The sequence below is a fragment of the Nyctibius grandis genome, chromosome 16, assembly GCF_013368605.1.
Source record: "Nyctibius grandis isolate bNycGra1 chromosome 16, bNycGra1.pri, whole genome shotgun sequence".
Lineage (NCBI taxonomy): Eukaryota > Metazoa > Chordata > Aves > Nyctibiiformes > Nyctibiidae > Nyctibius > Nyctibius grandis.
In genome coordinates, this window is record NC_090673.1 from 8,758,553 (window position 1) to 8,776,312 (window position 17,760).

General features: G+C 43.8%; 1 protein-coding gene across 1 annotated transcript in view; it reads left to right on the forward strand.

Moving 5' to 3' along the window:
• Positions 1 to 16,002: 16,002 nt before the first annotated feature.
• PAPPA (pappalysin 1) overlaps positions 16,003 to 17,760 on the forward strand; it is a 177,378-nt gene continuing 175,620 nt past the window's right edge. Inside the window, exon 1 of the mRNA XM_068413809.1 lies at positions 16,003 to 16,403. Within this exon, the coding sequence (XP_068269910.1) occupies positions 16,007 to 16,403 (397 nt within the window). The 5' untranslated portion in view covers positions 16,003 to 16,006. The remainder of the gene's footprint in view (positions 16,404 to 17,760) is intronic.

A 17,760-nucleotide genomic window follows, 5' to 3' on the forward strand; every position in this document is an offset into this window, starting at 1 on the left:
GCTGCATTTTACCTTTGCAGAGCAATTACCTGGAAGCGATGCATTGATTAAAGATACTTTTTGCTCTTCGTTAATCAATGTTGTCTTTGTTATTCTAAAGTGTTCTAGGTAGACACTATATGAGATAGTAAAGCACATGGAGAAATGAGTGTCTGTATGCATGTAATAGCTGAAGGAGAGTATTACTGATGTTAAAAGCAAAACCAGAGCTGTTCACAGAATGCTAGTAGGGCCGGTGCCATTAACGTGACAGGCTGAACCCTGCTCAGTACCTGTGGGAATGCAGGTGAAAAGTTTTGTCTGGGCCAAGCTCAAGATACTGACAGCTTGAGAAGCAGTGCAGGTGGCAAAAGGGGCCTTGGCGAGAGACAAAATAAGGGCAAATCTAGATACCCGCATACCTGCCCTGCTTTGCTATGATGCTGTAGCGTGATCCTTTGGACTCTATATTGTTGGTAATTATTTGAGGATTTGGTGGATTAGTGGCAGATTTTTTGACTGTTTTGTTTTTCAAGGAACAGAAGCCATATATCAGCTGAAAAAAGTTGCAAGTCTGTGCTACTATAGATTGTGCTGGTTATCTTGCGTTTCTCTTGAATGAAAGTTTTTGAGAATCATCATATAGAGGTAAGAGAAGCTTTGGGCCAATGTTACCCACCTTCTGATACAGGGTGTAGAGCTTTTCTAATTCTCCCTACTGCTCATAGAGCATGCTACAACTGCAGAGAATAATGTTATAAAGCTAACATTATTATTTTCATGAGATTTTTTTCACTTAATCACTTGAATTTATAATTGAGGCTGCCTGAGACATCCTTTTAATCTAGTAATGGTATAACTCTATAGCAGTCTATTTGAAATGTCAGCATTAAGAGACAGAGTGAGCTGGATAGCCGGAAAATGTGCTCATCCCTAATGCAATCATTAGTACTTTTAAATAACTTGTTCAAAAAGAGGGAGAGTGAGTTGCTGACTGCACGTTCAAAGTTTTTCCCCCACCTTGGGATCCATTTTCATCCACAGTGGAGGTGTGGAAGAAGGGAAGCCAAAGCAATGACATAGCTTCTGCCTTTAGCCCTTGCTAGAAAAACATCCTGTTACACCTAATATCCTCCGCAGCGATCGCTTCATTGGCCACAACCCAGAAACCTTTCCACTAATGCCAGAGTCTCCTGAGTAACAATAACAGACGTTGGTGACGGCCACTTGTGAGGTGTGGCTCTGACTCATGCTTTATGTTTGCGCCGCTTCCTCCTGTACGCCCACCCCAAAACACGTCCGTGGAGCGGGGCCCCATGGTGCCTTCGTCCACTTGATCCTGCAGCCAAGCCTGGGGCCCATTCCAGCGTTGCCGTTTGCTTCTGAGGCCGCTTCTGCGCTTTTTTCCTTTTCAGTTTCTTGCGTCCCTTCTGGAGGTCTCAATATACCCTCCGTAATCTCTAGTCGAAAAACTAGACCAGTGCCACTCAAAGGTGTCCTAATTGGCGGTAAATGTGTGACTGGATGCCTCTGTGTCACAGGGCAAGGCGAGTGGTTGGGAGCATTGCATCTGCTCTCTGTTTTGTGTGAGGACTAGTAACCAACGTGGTGGCTTCAGCAGGAGCTGCCCTGCACGCTCTCCCGTCCCCTGTCTCCTTTGGGTGCTTCTCTGAAAACCTGGGGAAAGAGTACTTCTGATATGTTGATTTTTTTTAATCGGTTAAGAAGCACGGGAGGAAATCAGTAATGGTAGACTGCTGGGATTATTTTCGAACCATATTTTATTCCCATAGTCAACTATAATGGGACTGCAGGAGGCTTTATGATAAGCTGTAAAAACTCACAGCTGAGTGTGGTGGTTTAATGGTCACAGGGACTTTCAAAAAAGAATATAGTTTATTTTTATGTAGCATCCTTTAAAAAAAAAGGGTACAAAAAGTCAGGAAGTATTGTACAGGGAGGAGGTAAAATAGGCAGTGAATGCTTCCAGGAGCTGGATGCTGCTTTGGAGGGAGAAAGGACGAAGAGGTATATAAAGGTACCATTTACGAGTGAGAAAGATGAGGGGAGAGAATGGAAAGTGAGAGTAAAGGGAGAAAGAAAATGAATGTGGAGGAGTTGGACAGTACAAGAGGGGAAGGATGCGACTATAGAAAGGGAAAGAAGAGGGGAAGTGAATGTTACATGTGGGGCTAGATGCAGAGGACCAATTTTTGGCAGGAGGGGGAGAGTGCTGGGTTTAGCGGGAGGTGGCTGCTGAGAGGGGCAGGGGCTGTGAGAGGAGGGATGATGGCTGGGCGAGATGTTTGCCTGACCAAATCGGTGGGTTGCCATACTTCTGCTGGAGGTGATGGTTGTACCCTGGTATGGGATTTCTGGGAATTTAAAGATACACGGTTCCAATATTACATTCACTGGTCTTACTACTAGCTTCTGCACGGGAACACTCTTTCCCAAGATGGTCTCTGTATGGGATTTGCATAGAAAGAAAGATTGCTAAGCAGAAACACCCTCAGGTAGGCCAAGCATCCAAACTCCTCTCTCAGTGGTAAAGAGTACCCGAAGGTAGCACTGTCAAAGCTAGTCCTTTGTGGTTTTAATCCTAAGTGATTATATGGCTTCTGCAACATGCCCTGTGATTGCAAACCTGAAAGAAAGGCAAGAACCCAGTTGAGCTAATGGATTTTCTTGTATTCAGACTAAACTGAGAAAGTAGCTCTTGTAATCCCATCGAGCTCTCAGGCCATGAATACCCAGATACAAAGGCTTGGCATGTAGCAGGATGAGAAGGACATAAAGAGACGTGGTACCTCTGGAGTGGCACTTCCTGCTCTTCCTATTGAGGAAGGAATCTCCCAACATCATTTTAAAGTCAGCATCCAACAACCAATCTGAAATCCAGCACCAGAGTATTTCAGTTCCAACCTGTGTCCACTCCTGTTAGAAGCTTGTTGTTAAGCCTTGATAATGCTATCCCCATCTCAGAGACCTCACAGGCTTTCAAGAGATGTAGAGATAGGGAGGTCTGGAGTCATTAGCAAATGAAGACAAGAAATAATTTCCCTTCCTCTGAAGAAGGCAAGTGAATGAATTTTATGCAGATGAAATACTTGGTTTAAAAGAACAGCACAACCCCCGCCTCCCCCAAACCAACAAATCCCCAAATACCAGGATGTCTTATGACTGGAGAAGGAAATAGTGAGAGAAAATACTGAAGAGCCTGAAGGCCAAAGAGCTTTTATTCCTCACTCTGAAAAAAGTAGTGTAGGTTTAATGGTCTCAAGAGGAGGGATAAGGAAGCTACAAGCAACAGAAGTAATTATAGTAAACTGTGCAGAAAATTAGCCTTTCTGAATGGCATTATGTCTTGACCATTTATCAGTGAATAATCTTAGCTTTTGCTTTGGATCCTCCCAGATCCAAAGTTTTCCTACAGAGTGAAATCTTTGAAAGCCCAAAACTTTCCTTAGGGTGCTGCAGGTCCACCCCCGGTTCGCTGCCCTCCGTGGCTCGCTGCCTCCAGGGAGCCTCATGCGGGGACAGCGGCAGAAGCCAGATGGACGAGGGATGCTCTTCGTGCGAGTCTTGGATGTCGAGCTGTGGTACAGCAATGAAAATGCCACTATGGATTTCCATTCAGTGGCTTTTTGCCTGAGATGAACCACTAGGAAAAAAAAATATCCAAGAGAGAAGTACTCTATTCCTCTGACCTGCTTCCTACCCGGGTATGTGCGTGCAGCCTACTGTAGACATTAAGGCTGTAAAAGCTTATTGTCAAATCAATTCTGCTCTTACTGAGACCGGAGAGACCAGGAGTGCGCCTTGAAAGACTTGAAATCTTGCCCCTCCCTGCTGATTTGCAAAGTTTAATTTCTGTAATGGGCTCTGGTGACAGAGGCATTCGCTGTTTTTCCAACAGGAATTGCTGAATGTATGAATGACTCATTCTGTAGGCGGGAGATATAATGGCAGCCTTCGATATCCTGATCTAAGGGTGGGGAGGTTGTGTGGGAGGGGAGGAATGGGGTACACTTTAAGTTAAATTATCCACCTTGCTTCCCCTTCATCAGGCAGCCCCTCCTTCTCTCAAAGTCCCTTCCTGGCCTTGTATCAGGATAATGCTGAAAGAGGGAAAGGGAAGGCTGAGGGACCTCCTGTGGGAGATGAAGTTTATAATATATGCACTTGCCTGGAAATGCCATAAGAAATTAATATTTGTTACAGAAACAGTGGGACTGCATTAATATTTTAATATTAAATGAATATTTAATCTGAAAGCTTTGATTTGAAAGTGAATGAGACAGCCATGACATGAACAGTTGTGCTGTTCCTGTTAAGAAATGTTAATGATTTATTGACAATGTCGGTAGCGATAACTTTACACTGTTTCAGTTACATAATGCCTTTGAAACAGTGGTAAAGTGATTACTGAGAACAAAAAGTGGGCTGGCTTCAGCAGCCCTTTTGGGAAGGACTTATGTTAGAGGAAAGTGTGATTTCCTCCAGAAAGAGGGTCCCACCCGCTCTCCCAGAGCCAGGCTGGCTGGGGCATTGGGAGGCCGCCCTCTCCCCAACATCAGCATCCAACACCAGTTTGGTCCATCTCTCTTGCCTGAGGTGCCACAAGCCAACACATTGGTCTGGCAGTGGCTCCTGAAGAGTAAGGCTGAACCTGGAGGGGCTGAGAGCTTCTCAGAGCCAGGCTTATCAGCTGTCTTCTCATGGTGACTTCTGCCATTGACCTCAGTGCCTTTTATAGCCGAAAATGGTTTGCTCCTGGGTTTCTTATGGCTTTTCTGGCTGAAGATGACTCAGGGATATCTCTTAATTTTCATGCATTCAGTGATCTTAAATATCAAAAGCATCTTAATTGCTCAAGCAGGTTTATTTTGTACATTTTAAAGAGTTGTTGAAGCTGTACCTGTAGTTTCTGGGAGTTCTCTTAAGGTTTTACTCTGGGATGTGAAGGCAGCAAGGGAACAGAGGAAAGCAAACAGGTCTGTTGCCTCATGAGCATCCTGAGTTTGATCTTAAATTGCAGCTGAAACTGGAAGTCCTTGGCTGAATGTGGCTCGTGTGAACCTGAGCTAGATGCCTACAGCCTGTAGGCATCAGATCTGAGGACTCTCTGCTTATAGTTTTTAAACCCCTTGAAAACTCTTAGGAAAAGCTCTCCTCTGTTGAATAAATAGGGACGTGGAATATTTTTGTGACATGGTCTGTTACCCATTAGCTCAGAACAAGGAAAATTCATCTAAAAAATAATTAAAGAGACACTTTGGCATGGTGTCTTGAAAGCTGTACCATGCTGTAGGTTCCCAATTCCAGAAATGTGTTTCTTCTTAAGGCCAATCTTTGCACAAAATTAAGAGAAAAATGAAACCTAAATTCACAATGTGACCCAATCTAAACAAACAGGGAGTGGTTTTCTTCCTTTTTTTTTTCCTTTTCCCCTCTCTCTCTCTTAATTTTATGCCATTGTTACAATCAGCCTTAGTAAAAGTGAGTTAGTGGAAAAAGGAAACAAAACCCCAGTATAGCATGTGGTTTAAAGTACTGGTTCTCAAGCCTGATAATCTTTCTCATTTTTCCGATGCCAGTTTTGGTGAATTTAGTGTTGGCAAAAGATGCTCGACATAGAAGGATGGAGGCTTGAACTTGTGTAATAAATGTCAGCACGTGTTTTTGTCTGCTGCACCTCTCTCCTGGTCCCTCTGCTACCTTCAGGTGGATTCTAGGTGAGGTTTTGAGGAGTGAAGGCTCATGCTGTCTTCCAACAAATCACGTCACAGAAGACAATCAAAAATGATCACATCAACTTGATAACCTGGGCCGTACTTGACAAGGTTGGAAAAAGAACAGTTATCGCTGCAACCTAGTAGAAACTTCACAGTTGAATATAATGTAAATGTCAACTCTTATTTAAATCCTTCTCTTCCACTGACATAATTGGAAAGGTAGGCACCAACATACCTATATAGCTCTTGATTTTGGTTGTTTTGCCCCAACCTATACAATGGGGCTCGTCACCCCACTCACCTTCAGTGAGAAAGCTGCCCATGTTCCCCATGAAGTAATGGCTGTAAACGCCACGTACAGCTTTTCCTATTAAAAGTTGGCAATGCGTTGTTTGCCACAAAGCACGTACTGTTTTGAAGCACATGGCGTTTTAAGGGCTGAAATATTGTGAATACTCTTAACAAAGTTGATTCATTTGTGAACAAAAGGCCTCCCTATTTTTTATAGTAACTGTTCAGTAAACTATCGTGACAACAACTCAAATCTGATCAAATTAAAATCAGTCCAACCTTCTTTTAGCGATGAACTGAAAAGATCTTGGTATCCTAGAAAGAGTTGCTAACCTTTCTGGGCAGGTCCTGTAGCATTTAACAGCAAAGGGTACCTTCTTGTATAAATACTGTGAACTATGGAATTTCATGAGATTTGTATTGCGCTATAGAAATGTACTTTAGAGAATTAATTTTGAAGTCTGTAGGTTTAAATGTTTTCTAAAAATACTATTGAATATATACAGGGCTTTGTGCTTCTATGCCTATTTAGTTTTAGAGAATGTTTTCATGTATTATTTGGGTTTTCATTTGATGCACTTTTCTTTTTCCTCGTTCTTTTTTAAAGCATTGCTAGCAAAGGAATGAAAGGCGGCTATTTTTGCTACAGGATAAATTTTGATATTTCAATTCCAGTTTTTGCCTCCTGAGGAATTTTCTATTTTCTTGAGATTCTTAACCAGGTCATTCACGTACTCTTCGGTTTAATTACCTGCCTTAGCACTGTATCTGAGCTGCCATTTCAACAGTCCAGTCCATTTAGTGTGTCCAATTCTGAGCACAGATCACAGAATCACAGAATGTTAGGGATTGGAAGGGACCTCGAAAGATCATCTAGTCCAATCCCCCTGCCGGAGCAGGATTGCCTACGAGATGTACTCGTGCAATAACAAGCAGTTTTAAAACTAAGATACATGAAATATCCTCCAGTACAAACAAGGTTATGGTTTTCTCAGATCCAGTTCTCTGCAGCTTTTATTGCTGTCCATATGATGTTTTCTGTTTTTCTGTGCTGGTGGGCAAACAGGGTTTGACACTCAATAGCGAGCTGTACTGCATCAGAGAGATCTGCGACGTCTCACTGGAGAACCGGGTATCACCTCAAAGAGCAAGGGGAATTTTTGAAAATCCTGTTAAATGCATTAACAATGAGCTGGGGATAAAGTCAAAACCCTGCTTAGACATTTCGATTGAGAGTTGCCATACAACTGTAGCCAGTGGTGGGTCTTGGCTGAAAATGTATTTATACATTAAGACAGATAGAGATGGATTTCACTAGTTTAAACGCAGCTTTAGTGCAGACGAAAGCAATAGGGGGTGGCGGGGAAAGCACAGGCTGCCACCACCCTCACATATGGCAATCGTTTCCTATAATGCTTGCTATATTGTATTTATTTCACGCAGTGACATATCACAGAAAGCCACCGATGCCAAATTCTTAACAAAAAAAACCCCCAACCTGCAGCTTTTAGTGAGGGCTGTCCTCCAATTTACTTGTGTTTTGTTGTTGGTTTTCTTTTTCCCTCTGCTTTTCATCTGTCTGGTTTCTATTTCCATTCTTTCTGTTCTTTCCTTCTCCGTTTTGTTTTGTCTTATTTTGGTTTTTTTTTAACCGTATTTGAGGAATCTCAGTTGCACTGAGAGGCCTGGGAGGTATGAGTGGAATGTTTTGATTTAATACATCCTTGCCTGAAGTTTCTTTTGACAAATCAATTAATATCTGTGGGTTCTGGGGGCAGAGTATGGAGGGATACAGGAAGATGAAGCAGCTGGGGTGCAAGGCTGGTATGAGGATGGGGAAGCTGGACAGCATGGCTGGGATCAGGAAGGGAGGACTCTCGAGCGCTTGCTTCAGGTGCAAGGAGATGACAGATAAAGTTATGAGAGTTTTCAAACTCTGAAGCTAAGCACATGACGGAAAAGGCTGGATATGTCTTCCAGGCAGGTGGATAATCACCTTACTCTGTGATGCCAGATCCTGCCTTGCTCTGAACTTCAGGTTTAAGGCATAACCCGCAGTTTGGCAGAGGTTATTTCAGATGCTGGCTGCATTGCGTTTGGACTGACGTAGCCTCTAGCATCAGCTTGGGGCAGAAGGTAGCCTTTACCTGCCAATTTATGGGTGATCTCAAGGACCCGAGTGCAGGTGAGGATCAGATGCCTGTGAGGCTTGGGAGCATTTGAGTCACAAACTTGACTTGGGCCCGGTGTGCTGTTGAAGACAGGACAAACTGCTAAATTCAGATGTGCTGCTGAAGGCTGTGATGGCCTGGCTGGGAGGGTTCCCTGCTTGGCTCCATACCGTGTGTGCATGGGACGCTGCAGCTGTGTTTTTCAAATGCCATTCAAATGAAAGCAGAAAGGGGAAATCCCATTTCACTGGGAATAGCGCTCAAATGCAGAGAGGAGCTTTTCCTCTGAATTCTGTCTTTTGGCTTTCTTGCTGCAGAATGACACATAGTCTTTCTCTTGATCAATTTGTTTATCATTTGCTTGATTATCTTCTTCAATAGCAAGACACGACAGGTTTCTCTTGTTAATCCTGTTAGTACTGGCATTGGAGCAGAAATGTAGTTTAGGGAAAACATTTGGATATGTTAAACTTTCTTGTAGATGATGCTTGCGAATGCCAAAACATGGCTTGATATGTTTGGATTTTCTAGATTATTCCTGAGCCATGTATTTCTGTCCGTCTGTCTGTCTGAGTCCTGCTCCTTGTCTCTCCCCATGCATACTTACGTGCCAGCGCCAGACTTTCCTCCTGGCTTTCAGAGCAGCTTGTGTGGCTCTTCTGATATAATACCACAATGTACTGACTACGCTTTGAGGCAGCTGAGAGAGCAGCAAGCAGAGCCCTCTTCTCCATCCCCACCTGCAGGACCCACCTCTCCTCCTGTGGCCGATGCCACCCTGCCCAAGGGAGCCCACCCTGGCGTGTGGGGCTGGAGAGGCGCCTCGCCGCTTCTGCTGTGTTCCTCCTCCAGGACAGCTGATAATGACCTCTCTCTCTTTAATGTTTTAAAAGTGATATATGGCTAGAGGAAGATGTCAGAGGAGAGCACAGGAAGACTGATGACCTCCCATGTATCTTCTGAACAGGTACCCAGCTAGCAGAGGCCCCATAAGCCTTTCCAAGGCAGCCCCCCTCCCCTCTCTGCACCCATGCATGCTATTTAACTTGTGGGGAAAACATTAGTCGGTTTAAGAGGATAGTTTAGGCTCCAGAGCTCACCCAGTCCTTGACCTCTTGGCGGAGACTTGCCAATGGGGCGGTGACTAATTAACAGTAACTGCAGTGGTGTGGTTTGTGTTGTGGAAATGTGCCTCTTTGGGTGGAACTTATCTGCTAATGTGCCGTGTGTTTACTAAGGTAGAAGACCCCTGTGTAATAGGCGAGCCCTGGTCTTTTCTGTCTTAGAGTTGTTTGACTGTCTGGTGCTGTCCGTAAGTCCTTGGTTCAGTGAAACAGACCTCCTGATTTAGTCTTGGCTGTTTTGGAAGCCTGAGTACTCTGTACATCCTGGAGATGGATTTGAGGTGGCCCAGGCAGATGCCAGGGTGGGCTTGTGGGGCCTGTCATGGATACAGCTCTCGAGTTAAAGACTGCAGCGGGGCAGCCCAAACAAACTGAAAATGCTCAAGGGTAAATAAAGCAATAGGCCCGTGCAGTCCTCCTGCGGGTCATAAACCAACTACCAGTGTCTGCAAATCACTAGTTTTCTCCTTCCTGGTCAGTTGACTGATAGTCTTGTTCCTTGCCAGCTAGGTCTAATTCTCTTCCCCCAGCATTTGACCCAGCCCCAGAAATATTGGAGGACATTTGGGTGAGATGGTTTGGAAACCTCATAACACATCTTACATTCTGGAAAATCAGGGTATCTCCTCGTGCACCTTCCTGGGTTTTACCTGTTTTTTTCAGGAGCAACATTTGATGGTTCCTCCTCTTGGCCCCTCAGAAATTCCTCATGGGCAAGGGGTGCGGAAGCGATACAAAGTAACGTTCTGCAGTTCTGGGTTTCAGCATCCTGGTTTCGTCTGAGGAACTTAAATTTCTGGGCAAACAGCCTTTTAAAATAGGCATATTTCAGTCTCCTTAAATGAGAGTGGGAGGTGGGGCAAAGAGTTTTTGTGTTCTTGTTTGGGTTTTAAACCTGTTCGAGAGGGGCAGGGGGCTCCAATCAGAGCTTTTGATATAGGGGCAATGCCAGGAGGGCCTGGGGAGGGTGCTGGGAGCTTGCTCCTGGCAGGGGTGCACAGGGGAGCCCCTTGGCCACCCCAGTCATGTGGGGCTGGCTGGGCATGGTGCTGTGGGCACTTGCTGAGATGCAGGAGGTCCTTCCTCCTCTCAGTATCTTTTGCTTAAGGCTGTGATTTTGCTGCCCCCATCAGTCTGCTGGTTTAGGAACCTGCCTCCTTTGCCTGTGTGGTGCTCTCCTGTATCGGGATGTGGCCCTGCAGAAGGGAGAGGTAAAGGGCCTGGCCCCAGAGTCTCCCCATGGGACCCACTGGGGCTGCTCGCATAAGGCTTGTGCGTCCTCACGTGTGTGTCTTGGGTCACAGGGACATGGCCTTGGAGAGGCGACTGGGCACCATGTAGATGAGATGAGGTCCGTGGTTGTTCTTCTCTTCATGCCTGAGCAAAGATTTCATCCGGGCAGTCTATCCCGAACACCCAGAATTACACTATACAGTCCAAATTAAAATGGACCCACTGAATTAATCAGAATTTACATGGTTTAATTGAAGAGGAAGAATGTGTCCCATTACTTCCATCATCTACAGTGTCTTTTTGCTCTCACCACAATGTTGTAGAGTAGAGATTATTGCCCCACTCCCAAGAATGTATTTCAAGAATGTAGTGAAAAAAATACAAAGAATATGTAACTTTTCTGGAAACACAATATTTCATGAGGGAAATATGAAGGATAAAGTAGCCAAATTCCAGGCTAAGAGACATCTGTATTGTTAACAAATACAGCTTTCTGCAGGGCAAAAAAGAGTGGTACGCCAGGTTTAAGTAGGAATTTATAGCCACTGACTGCAAATTATCTTAGAAAATTACTGATAACCTTCATAAAGTCATCAATTATATGTTTAGTCTTGATTGTCATTTATTGTCCTTCTTAATTGTTCAGTAAATTTTTCTGGATTAAATGGTGTATTTCAAATTGAATTGAAACTGTTTTATTGATGTAAATTAACATAGTGTGTATTTTATGTATGGGACAGCTGGGGGGACACTAGTAGAAGAGTCTCTTACCCACTAATAAAGGCAATGTAGTGCTGCTGTTCTGATTTCTGCTCAAGTTAGCGTAGTTGTATGGAATTATGAGCATGCAGGCAATAATTATAAAGGACCCCTAAAGTCAGGATTGTTATTAGAATGGGGTGCGACAGTAAAGGCAGCACACAGACGTTGAATCATTTGTCCTTTTTAAAATAAGAGGAGGAAAGACAGATAAAGAAAATATTTTAAAAACTAGCAAATTTACACTGAGTCCAAATTAGGTCTTCTGTTAAATCTTTGCCAGGGCTGAACATGTTTGACATTTTTTTATTGTTGGTTTTTCGGTTATTAGCATTTCTGTGTTTTCTTGGGCTCAGGAGGAGCTGTAGCCACGTCCCACCTAACGCAACCCTGTCTCACCGTCTTGATACCAAGCGAGCGGCTCAGTCTATCTCCTAAGAGGTGCTGGACTTCATGGGGTTCGCGACAGGAATGCCCAAATCCCTTTTTCTTTGAAGCTATTCTTGGCTCTTTGGGGTTTCATTCCTCGCTATTCTGTGGAGGCAGCGTGATTCCTATCATACCATTGTTGATTGCATAAAATATTCCCTCAATCCAACACGTTGCATTAAAATCTGGTGTCTGGGCCCTGTCTGATTCTGAGCAGAGTAGCTGTTGGATTGCGTTTCAGCGATCCTCAACCCAAGCCAAATTCCGAGAGACTTGATTGGGATATCGGTGAGGGGTAAAAACCATGCAAACCTCTGCTGTGATTGATGGAGTTGTGCACAGTGGAGACAAATATGGACAAATACTTGCCCAAAATAGTAGGGCCTCAATTCAGCTGTAACTGGCAGACTTTTCAGCTCCACTTTCAAGAAACATGGTTTTTAATTGACCTTCACATGAGTAATTTGAAGAGCCAATGCTGCTTTTCACGATGAGAGTTTCAAATGGTGGAATCTCCCATCATATGTAAAATTAGTAATTTTACTATATCATGAGTGATTAAACCTGACCCCTAGGGAGCCAAAAATAATGCTGTGTGACTTCCTTGCCTAATTAACATGGGACAAAAGTGAAAATGCGTACATTACAGTAAATTGTGTGCTAATTGGCCTTAGAGAAAGACTAAATATGAAGAAGAAATGGGCATGTAATTTCAAACATATTTGTCAAGTTTTGCAGTCTGCTTGCAAATAGGAGAAAAAAAAAAGTCGAAATTTGACAAAACCATTATTTGTTATGATTTATTCCCTCAGCTCTAGTCTTGAACCTGGGGGTTATTGGCAGCTTCAGCTAAGATTCCTGCTGAGTATTTCTACTTATAATGACTGCATACAGCATGTAGCTCAATGCTATTTTTTGGCATAATACCATAAATATCTATTTTAATTCTTCTCTCTATATGTGTATCTGGGGTTTGGTGCGTTTTCCCTTTTTCTTGTGAAAATACCTCTAGATGCAGGAAAAAATCCTTCTCCCTTTACTTAGGAGAATACTCCACTTGAGTTCAACAGGAGGATTATTCTCCTTGGGTAGAAGCCCCTCTGCCAGAAGGCCCGTACATCGCTTAAGTACTGGCTTAAGCAGAGAATAAATGTCCATCTGTGCAGGGTAGAATTTCATCTGTTGTCGGGGAAGTTAGATCTGGCCCACAGACTTCAGGAATCCCAGATTTACTCACTATTCTTAAAATCACATCTCCTCCACTTTATCACTCAGGACTCAAGAGTTTATGTATCACGTTTGCTTTATGCTTTTGCTGTGTCTTAGAAATACAACTGATTAAACGTGAAGTTCATGCTCTGGAGGTAAATTCCATCTTTTCATACTTTCTTCTGTCTTGTGTGAGCACAGAAGCTGAGCTTTGGGCCTTTCCTTTGTAGCAAGAACACCCCACAATTTGTTACTGGAATTACACTCTGATGCATTGATGTTGCGTTTTGGTTGCAGTGAAGCCTTTTCTTCTGCCAGTAATATTGTAAGAGAGAGAAGGTCAAATACGTTCAAAATGTGGTGCGGTGCCATCAAATTGAAATGTTTCAGTAGTTTTCTTTGATGATTTCAGGCAAATCATAATGTCCGTAAGAAACATCGTGATTTCACAGAATTAGCTTTTTCCACTGGAAAAACTGGCACCCGGGTTATTTAAGTTGAAGAGCCTGCTCTTCAGACTGCACGGGGGCAAAGTTCCCGGGGACTTCGGCGGAGTTGTCAAGTGGAGACAGCAGTGTCCCTGGCAGCAGGACACTTCCTGGTTTAGCTCTTATTTGAAGTTGACCAGGTTCACTTTAAATTTTTGAATTTGTTGTTTGGTTTGCACTGACCTCTGTGTGTTAAATTAGAATAATGAAGTGCAGTACTTAAGCTCTGATCTTAAATTGTTTCTGCCGAGCAGGCACGTACATGTAACTGTCTTTTTTGCATCCCTCCGAGTTCTTCGGGACATTTAGGGGAGTTTATACCATGCTGTAGTTTGTTTCCTAGCTAACAATTTCCTCTTGGTTGTTGAGAGGCTTAATTACTTTGAGGTCTTGTATAAAAAACTTTGGAGACGTTGCCAGTGTTTTGTGTCCTTCTTGTAAGTCGAGCTGTGGTGGAGGGAAGGTCTGTATGGTTAGAGGGGGGCTGGTCAGCTGTAGTTCTTGGTGACTTCTGGTGGGACCTCGTGGCTATATCCACGATCTCTGAAAACGCCAGCTGTGCATTCTTCGGTGTTTGCAAATTAGTAAGAATCTGAAAAAAACATCTCTCGGAAGCCTTGCAAGCATGCAACAACTCTTCCTCATTGAAAAATTTACTTTTATTAATTTTATCGTCTATATGTTAAGTGTTGGTAGTCATAACGAACTCATACTAATAGGGTGATCTGCAAAAGCAGAAAGATTACAGTCCCAGGAAAACTCTCGTGTGTGATTGCTGTTGAAAGTTTATAGGCAAGTAAGATGTGACAATCGTTAGTTTTGAGACTGAAGAAGAGGGTGATGTGGGTTGCTGGGTTTGTGACTCAATTTGGTGCGATTTAACTTGGTTCTATTGGACTTCTTCTCAGTGGAATAGTCGCCCGTAGATTCAGAGTGTGCTCCTGCTAAGTCATTTCCACTTATTAAGCACTTAGAAAAATCCTTTTTGTTGCCATCAGGGGGAGCTTTTGAGATCTTTCAAGAGTGAAAAAAAATATTAAAAAAAAAAAAAGGAGAAAAAAAGAAACGTCCCAGCTCAGAAACAGAGATCTACAAACCAGCAAGCAGCCAGAATCTTACCTGTGGCTACAACTAAGCCAAGGAAACCAGGGGAGCTGAATTACTTAGACTGAAAAATTAACAATATTGAGAGAGGATTTTTTTGACTCAGCCATCAATAAAATTAATTTTTTTTTTAATTATCATTTAAAAAAACCCAGGAGTCTTTGAAGCATTCAAAAGCCAAATCCTGCTCTGTTGCTACAGCTTCTGGAAGGCAAATGCTCTTCAAAAAGCTTCTCTCCTTTTAGCTCCTGATGATTCGATGGGGACCTTTGATGCAACATTTGGATTAGCTGCACACAACTGCACTGAGGGGGACCACAAAAGGGGGAGCCTGGCTGATTGCATAACTTTAAGAAAATAATAAGAGGAAAAGAAAGAATTAGAAAAAGAGAGAGAGAGTGAAAAAGAGAGAAAGAAAGCAAGCAATTAAAAAAATATCTGAGACTCAAGTTTCAAGACTCTTTATGTGCTGCAGAGGAGCATAAGGTTTACCAGCAAAGTGCAACGGGGAGTCTGAGAGGAGAAATAGCTTTCTCTTTTGCCAAGAAAAAAAAAATAGGAATGTGTGTTTTGGACTGGACTGAGAAAGAAAGCTGGGGAGATTGCAAAAAGAGGGGTGCAGGATTTTTGTCACATTGATCCATTCATCTTGATTGTCTGCTTTAAAAAATAAATAAGAGGGGGGAAAGTGATAGGGGGAAAGAGGAAGAGAGGAAAAGAAAGGGGGGGGAAAGAAAACAGCAAAAGTGTTTGAACCTCTGGAGCTATCTGCTCCTTCAAGCTGATTGATTAGTCATGATCCCTGCAGTTTTAATGGGAATCATTCAATTGGGAAGGTGGAGCACCCTAGAGTAGATTAGCATATTCTTGTTTACTCATCTTCTGAGGGGCTTTTTCTCTTTTCTTTCATTTTGTGGAGAAGAAGGGAGGGGGGGAGGTTGGGGGGAAGGAGGGGGTTGTGGCTTATGTTATAAAGGAGGCCAAAAAAATAAATAGATTAGAGCATCTTTGGGGGGGAGGGAAATCAGTGGGTCTGAGTCTTGGAGAAAGCTGGGGGGGGGGTGTTTTGGTTTTTTGTTTTGTTTTGTGTGTGAGAGAGAGTGTGTGTGTGTGTTTTTTTTAAGAAGAAAAAAATTAAGGGAAGAAAATCCAGCAGAGAAAAGAAGAGAGAGAGGAATTCCAGCTGTGGAGGAATAGAGGAGAAGAAGACAGATAGAGGAGGAAGAACAGAGAAATACATTTCAACCAAGAAAGGAGTATTGATTTATTTTATTTTTATTTGTTTTAAGGAAAAAAAAAATCTATAAGCAGGAAAAAGAAAGAAAGAAAAAGAAAAAAAGAAAAGAAAAAGCAACTGAGAAGGGTTATAAAAAGAGCAAATACCAAGAAGGGTGAACAAGAGAAGAAAGTCAAGGCAAGGAGGAGCCCAAAGCTGGCAGATCGGGAGGATTTGCAGGGGAGAAGGGGGGGGAAGATTGGAAATGCAGCTCTGGAGTTTGCTGCTGCCTCTTGCGCTTCTCTGTACAGCCCTCGCCAGTGGACCCGAATGTGGGATGGACGAGCGCTCCCGCGGGGCGAGAAGGGACACCAGGCACAGCCGCCAGCTCCGCTACACGGCCCCGGGCACCTGTGCCACCAGGTTAGCCCGAGGCAGGCGCTCCGCTGCTGGGCTGGAGCCGGGGCATGGCCCCCGCAGGAGGCAACAGCGGGAGGTAAAGGACGAAGAGGAGTCCCTTACCCCGAGCAGGGCGCTCTATTTCAGTGGACAAGGTGATCAGCTGCGGCTGAAGGCAGATATTGAGCTGCCCCGAGATGCCTTCACTTTGCAAGTGTGGCTGAAAGCTGAAGGAGGACAGAGATCGCCGGCTGTCATTGCAGGTAGGTAGTTCGTGGTGCCTGTGGCTGCAGCATCCCTTTTACGTTTCGGAAGCCGGCAGAACAGCCAGCTGTAGGCGTGCGTGTGTATGGTATATGCGTGTGTGTACATTTAAACGCGCGTGTGTGCCTTGCAACATACATATGTGTGTGCAAACATGTGGAAACACGCTCGGGTGCGTTTATTATATATATATTTGGTGAAATACCGGAGCTCGGCAAACTGTCTGAAAGTATATGCTGGCAGAAAAAGTTATGTAAACTTTTGCATAGGGAAATGGCACTATCCTGGGTAGTTTCTTTATTTCTGTGTGTATGGATTAAGGTGCAGATAGGAGAGGGAGCTCTTACGGTGGCTTTTTACCTAATTTTCAGGTTGGAAAGCTGTAAATAGAGCATTTGAAAGTAGCTTGCATGTATGCATGAAAAGAAAAGTGTGTGTGGCTAGTGTGTGGCTGCAAAGAAATGCACATCTAAGGTCCCTATACAATTTCCTCACTTTTAGTAGCTCTTTAGTGTACTTCACTGTTAGCCTTTTAGAAGCAATGTTAGCATGTGGTTTCCAAAAAGCTATAAAGGAACTTTTGGCTATTGTGAAACCTCAAATGAATCAAATGAGTTTATAAAGTTCCCAACCCCTCGACACTCAGCGAGGGCTGGGACTAGCACTGCAGCTAGAGGATGTGTGGAGTATTTTTGTCTGCCCTTAGAAATGGCAAGTGTAACACCGATGACTGTAAGGTCAAATAGCCCTATAAAATCATTTAGGACTCAAAGCAGCTACCAGTCTAAGCTCTCTGAGCTGAACAATAATGAGGAATATTGCACTTTTCTTATTTAAATTTTATGAGCCCATCATGAATTTGGGGTCCTTTTCCCCCGGGTTCGCTCCCTCTCCCCCTCCCTCCTGCCACCTCCCGCCCTCTCTCCGCTTTAGTGATAAAGTGCAGCGAAGTTGTCATGAAATTGGATACTTTTCGGAGGGTTACAAACCCTTATAAACGTCGCCACATCCCTCTTTGCTCTGAAGGGAAGTCGCAGAAAGTAGAAATACCCTTTAAAAAAAAGAAAACAAGTCAGAAAGAGAAACGGGGAGGGGGGGGGGAAGACATGTTTTACAGTTCTTTTGGCAAGGAGATTCCCTGAAAGTACAAAGTTTCCATGTCCTAGGATGCCTTAAAGAGACAGGGAGGATTTCCCCTTTCCCTTTAACTGGAGTCACTTCCTACCAGAAGGCAGGGGATGCTGGTGCCGGTGGCACGGCGGCTGCTCCCGCCAGCCCGGCTCACTGCTCCCCTGCCACCCACCCCTCCGCGATGTGCTCCATCTCCGCTGCCCCATCCCTGACCCACGCGACTGT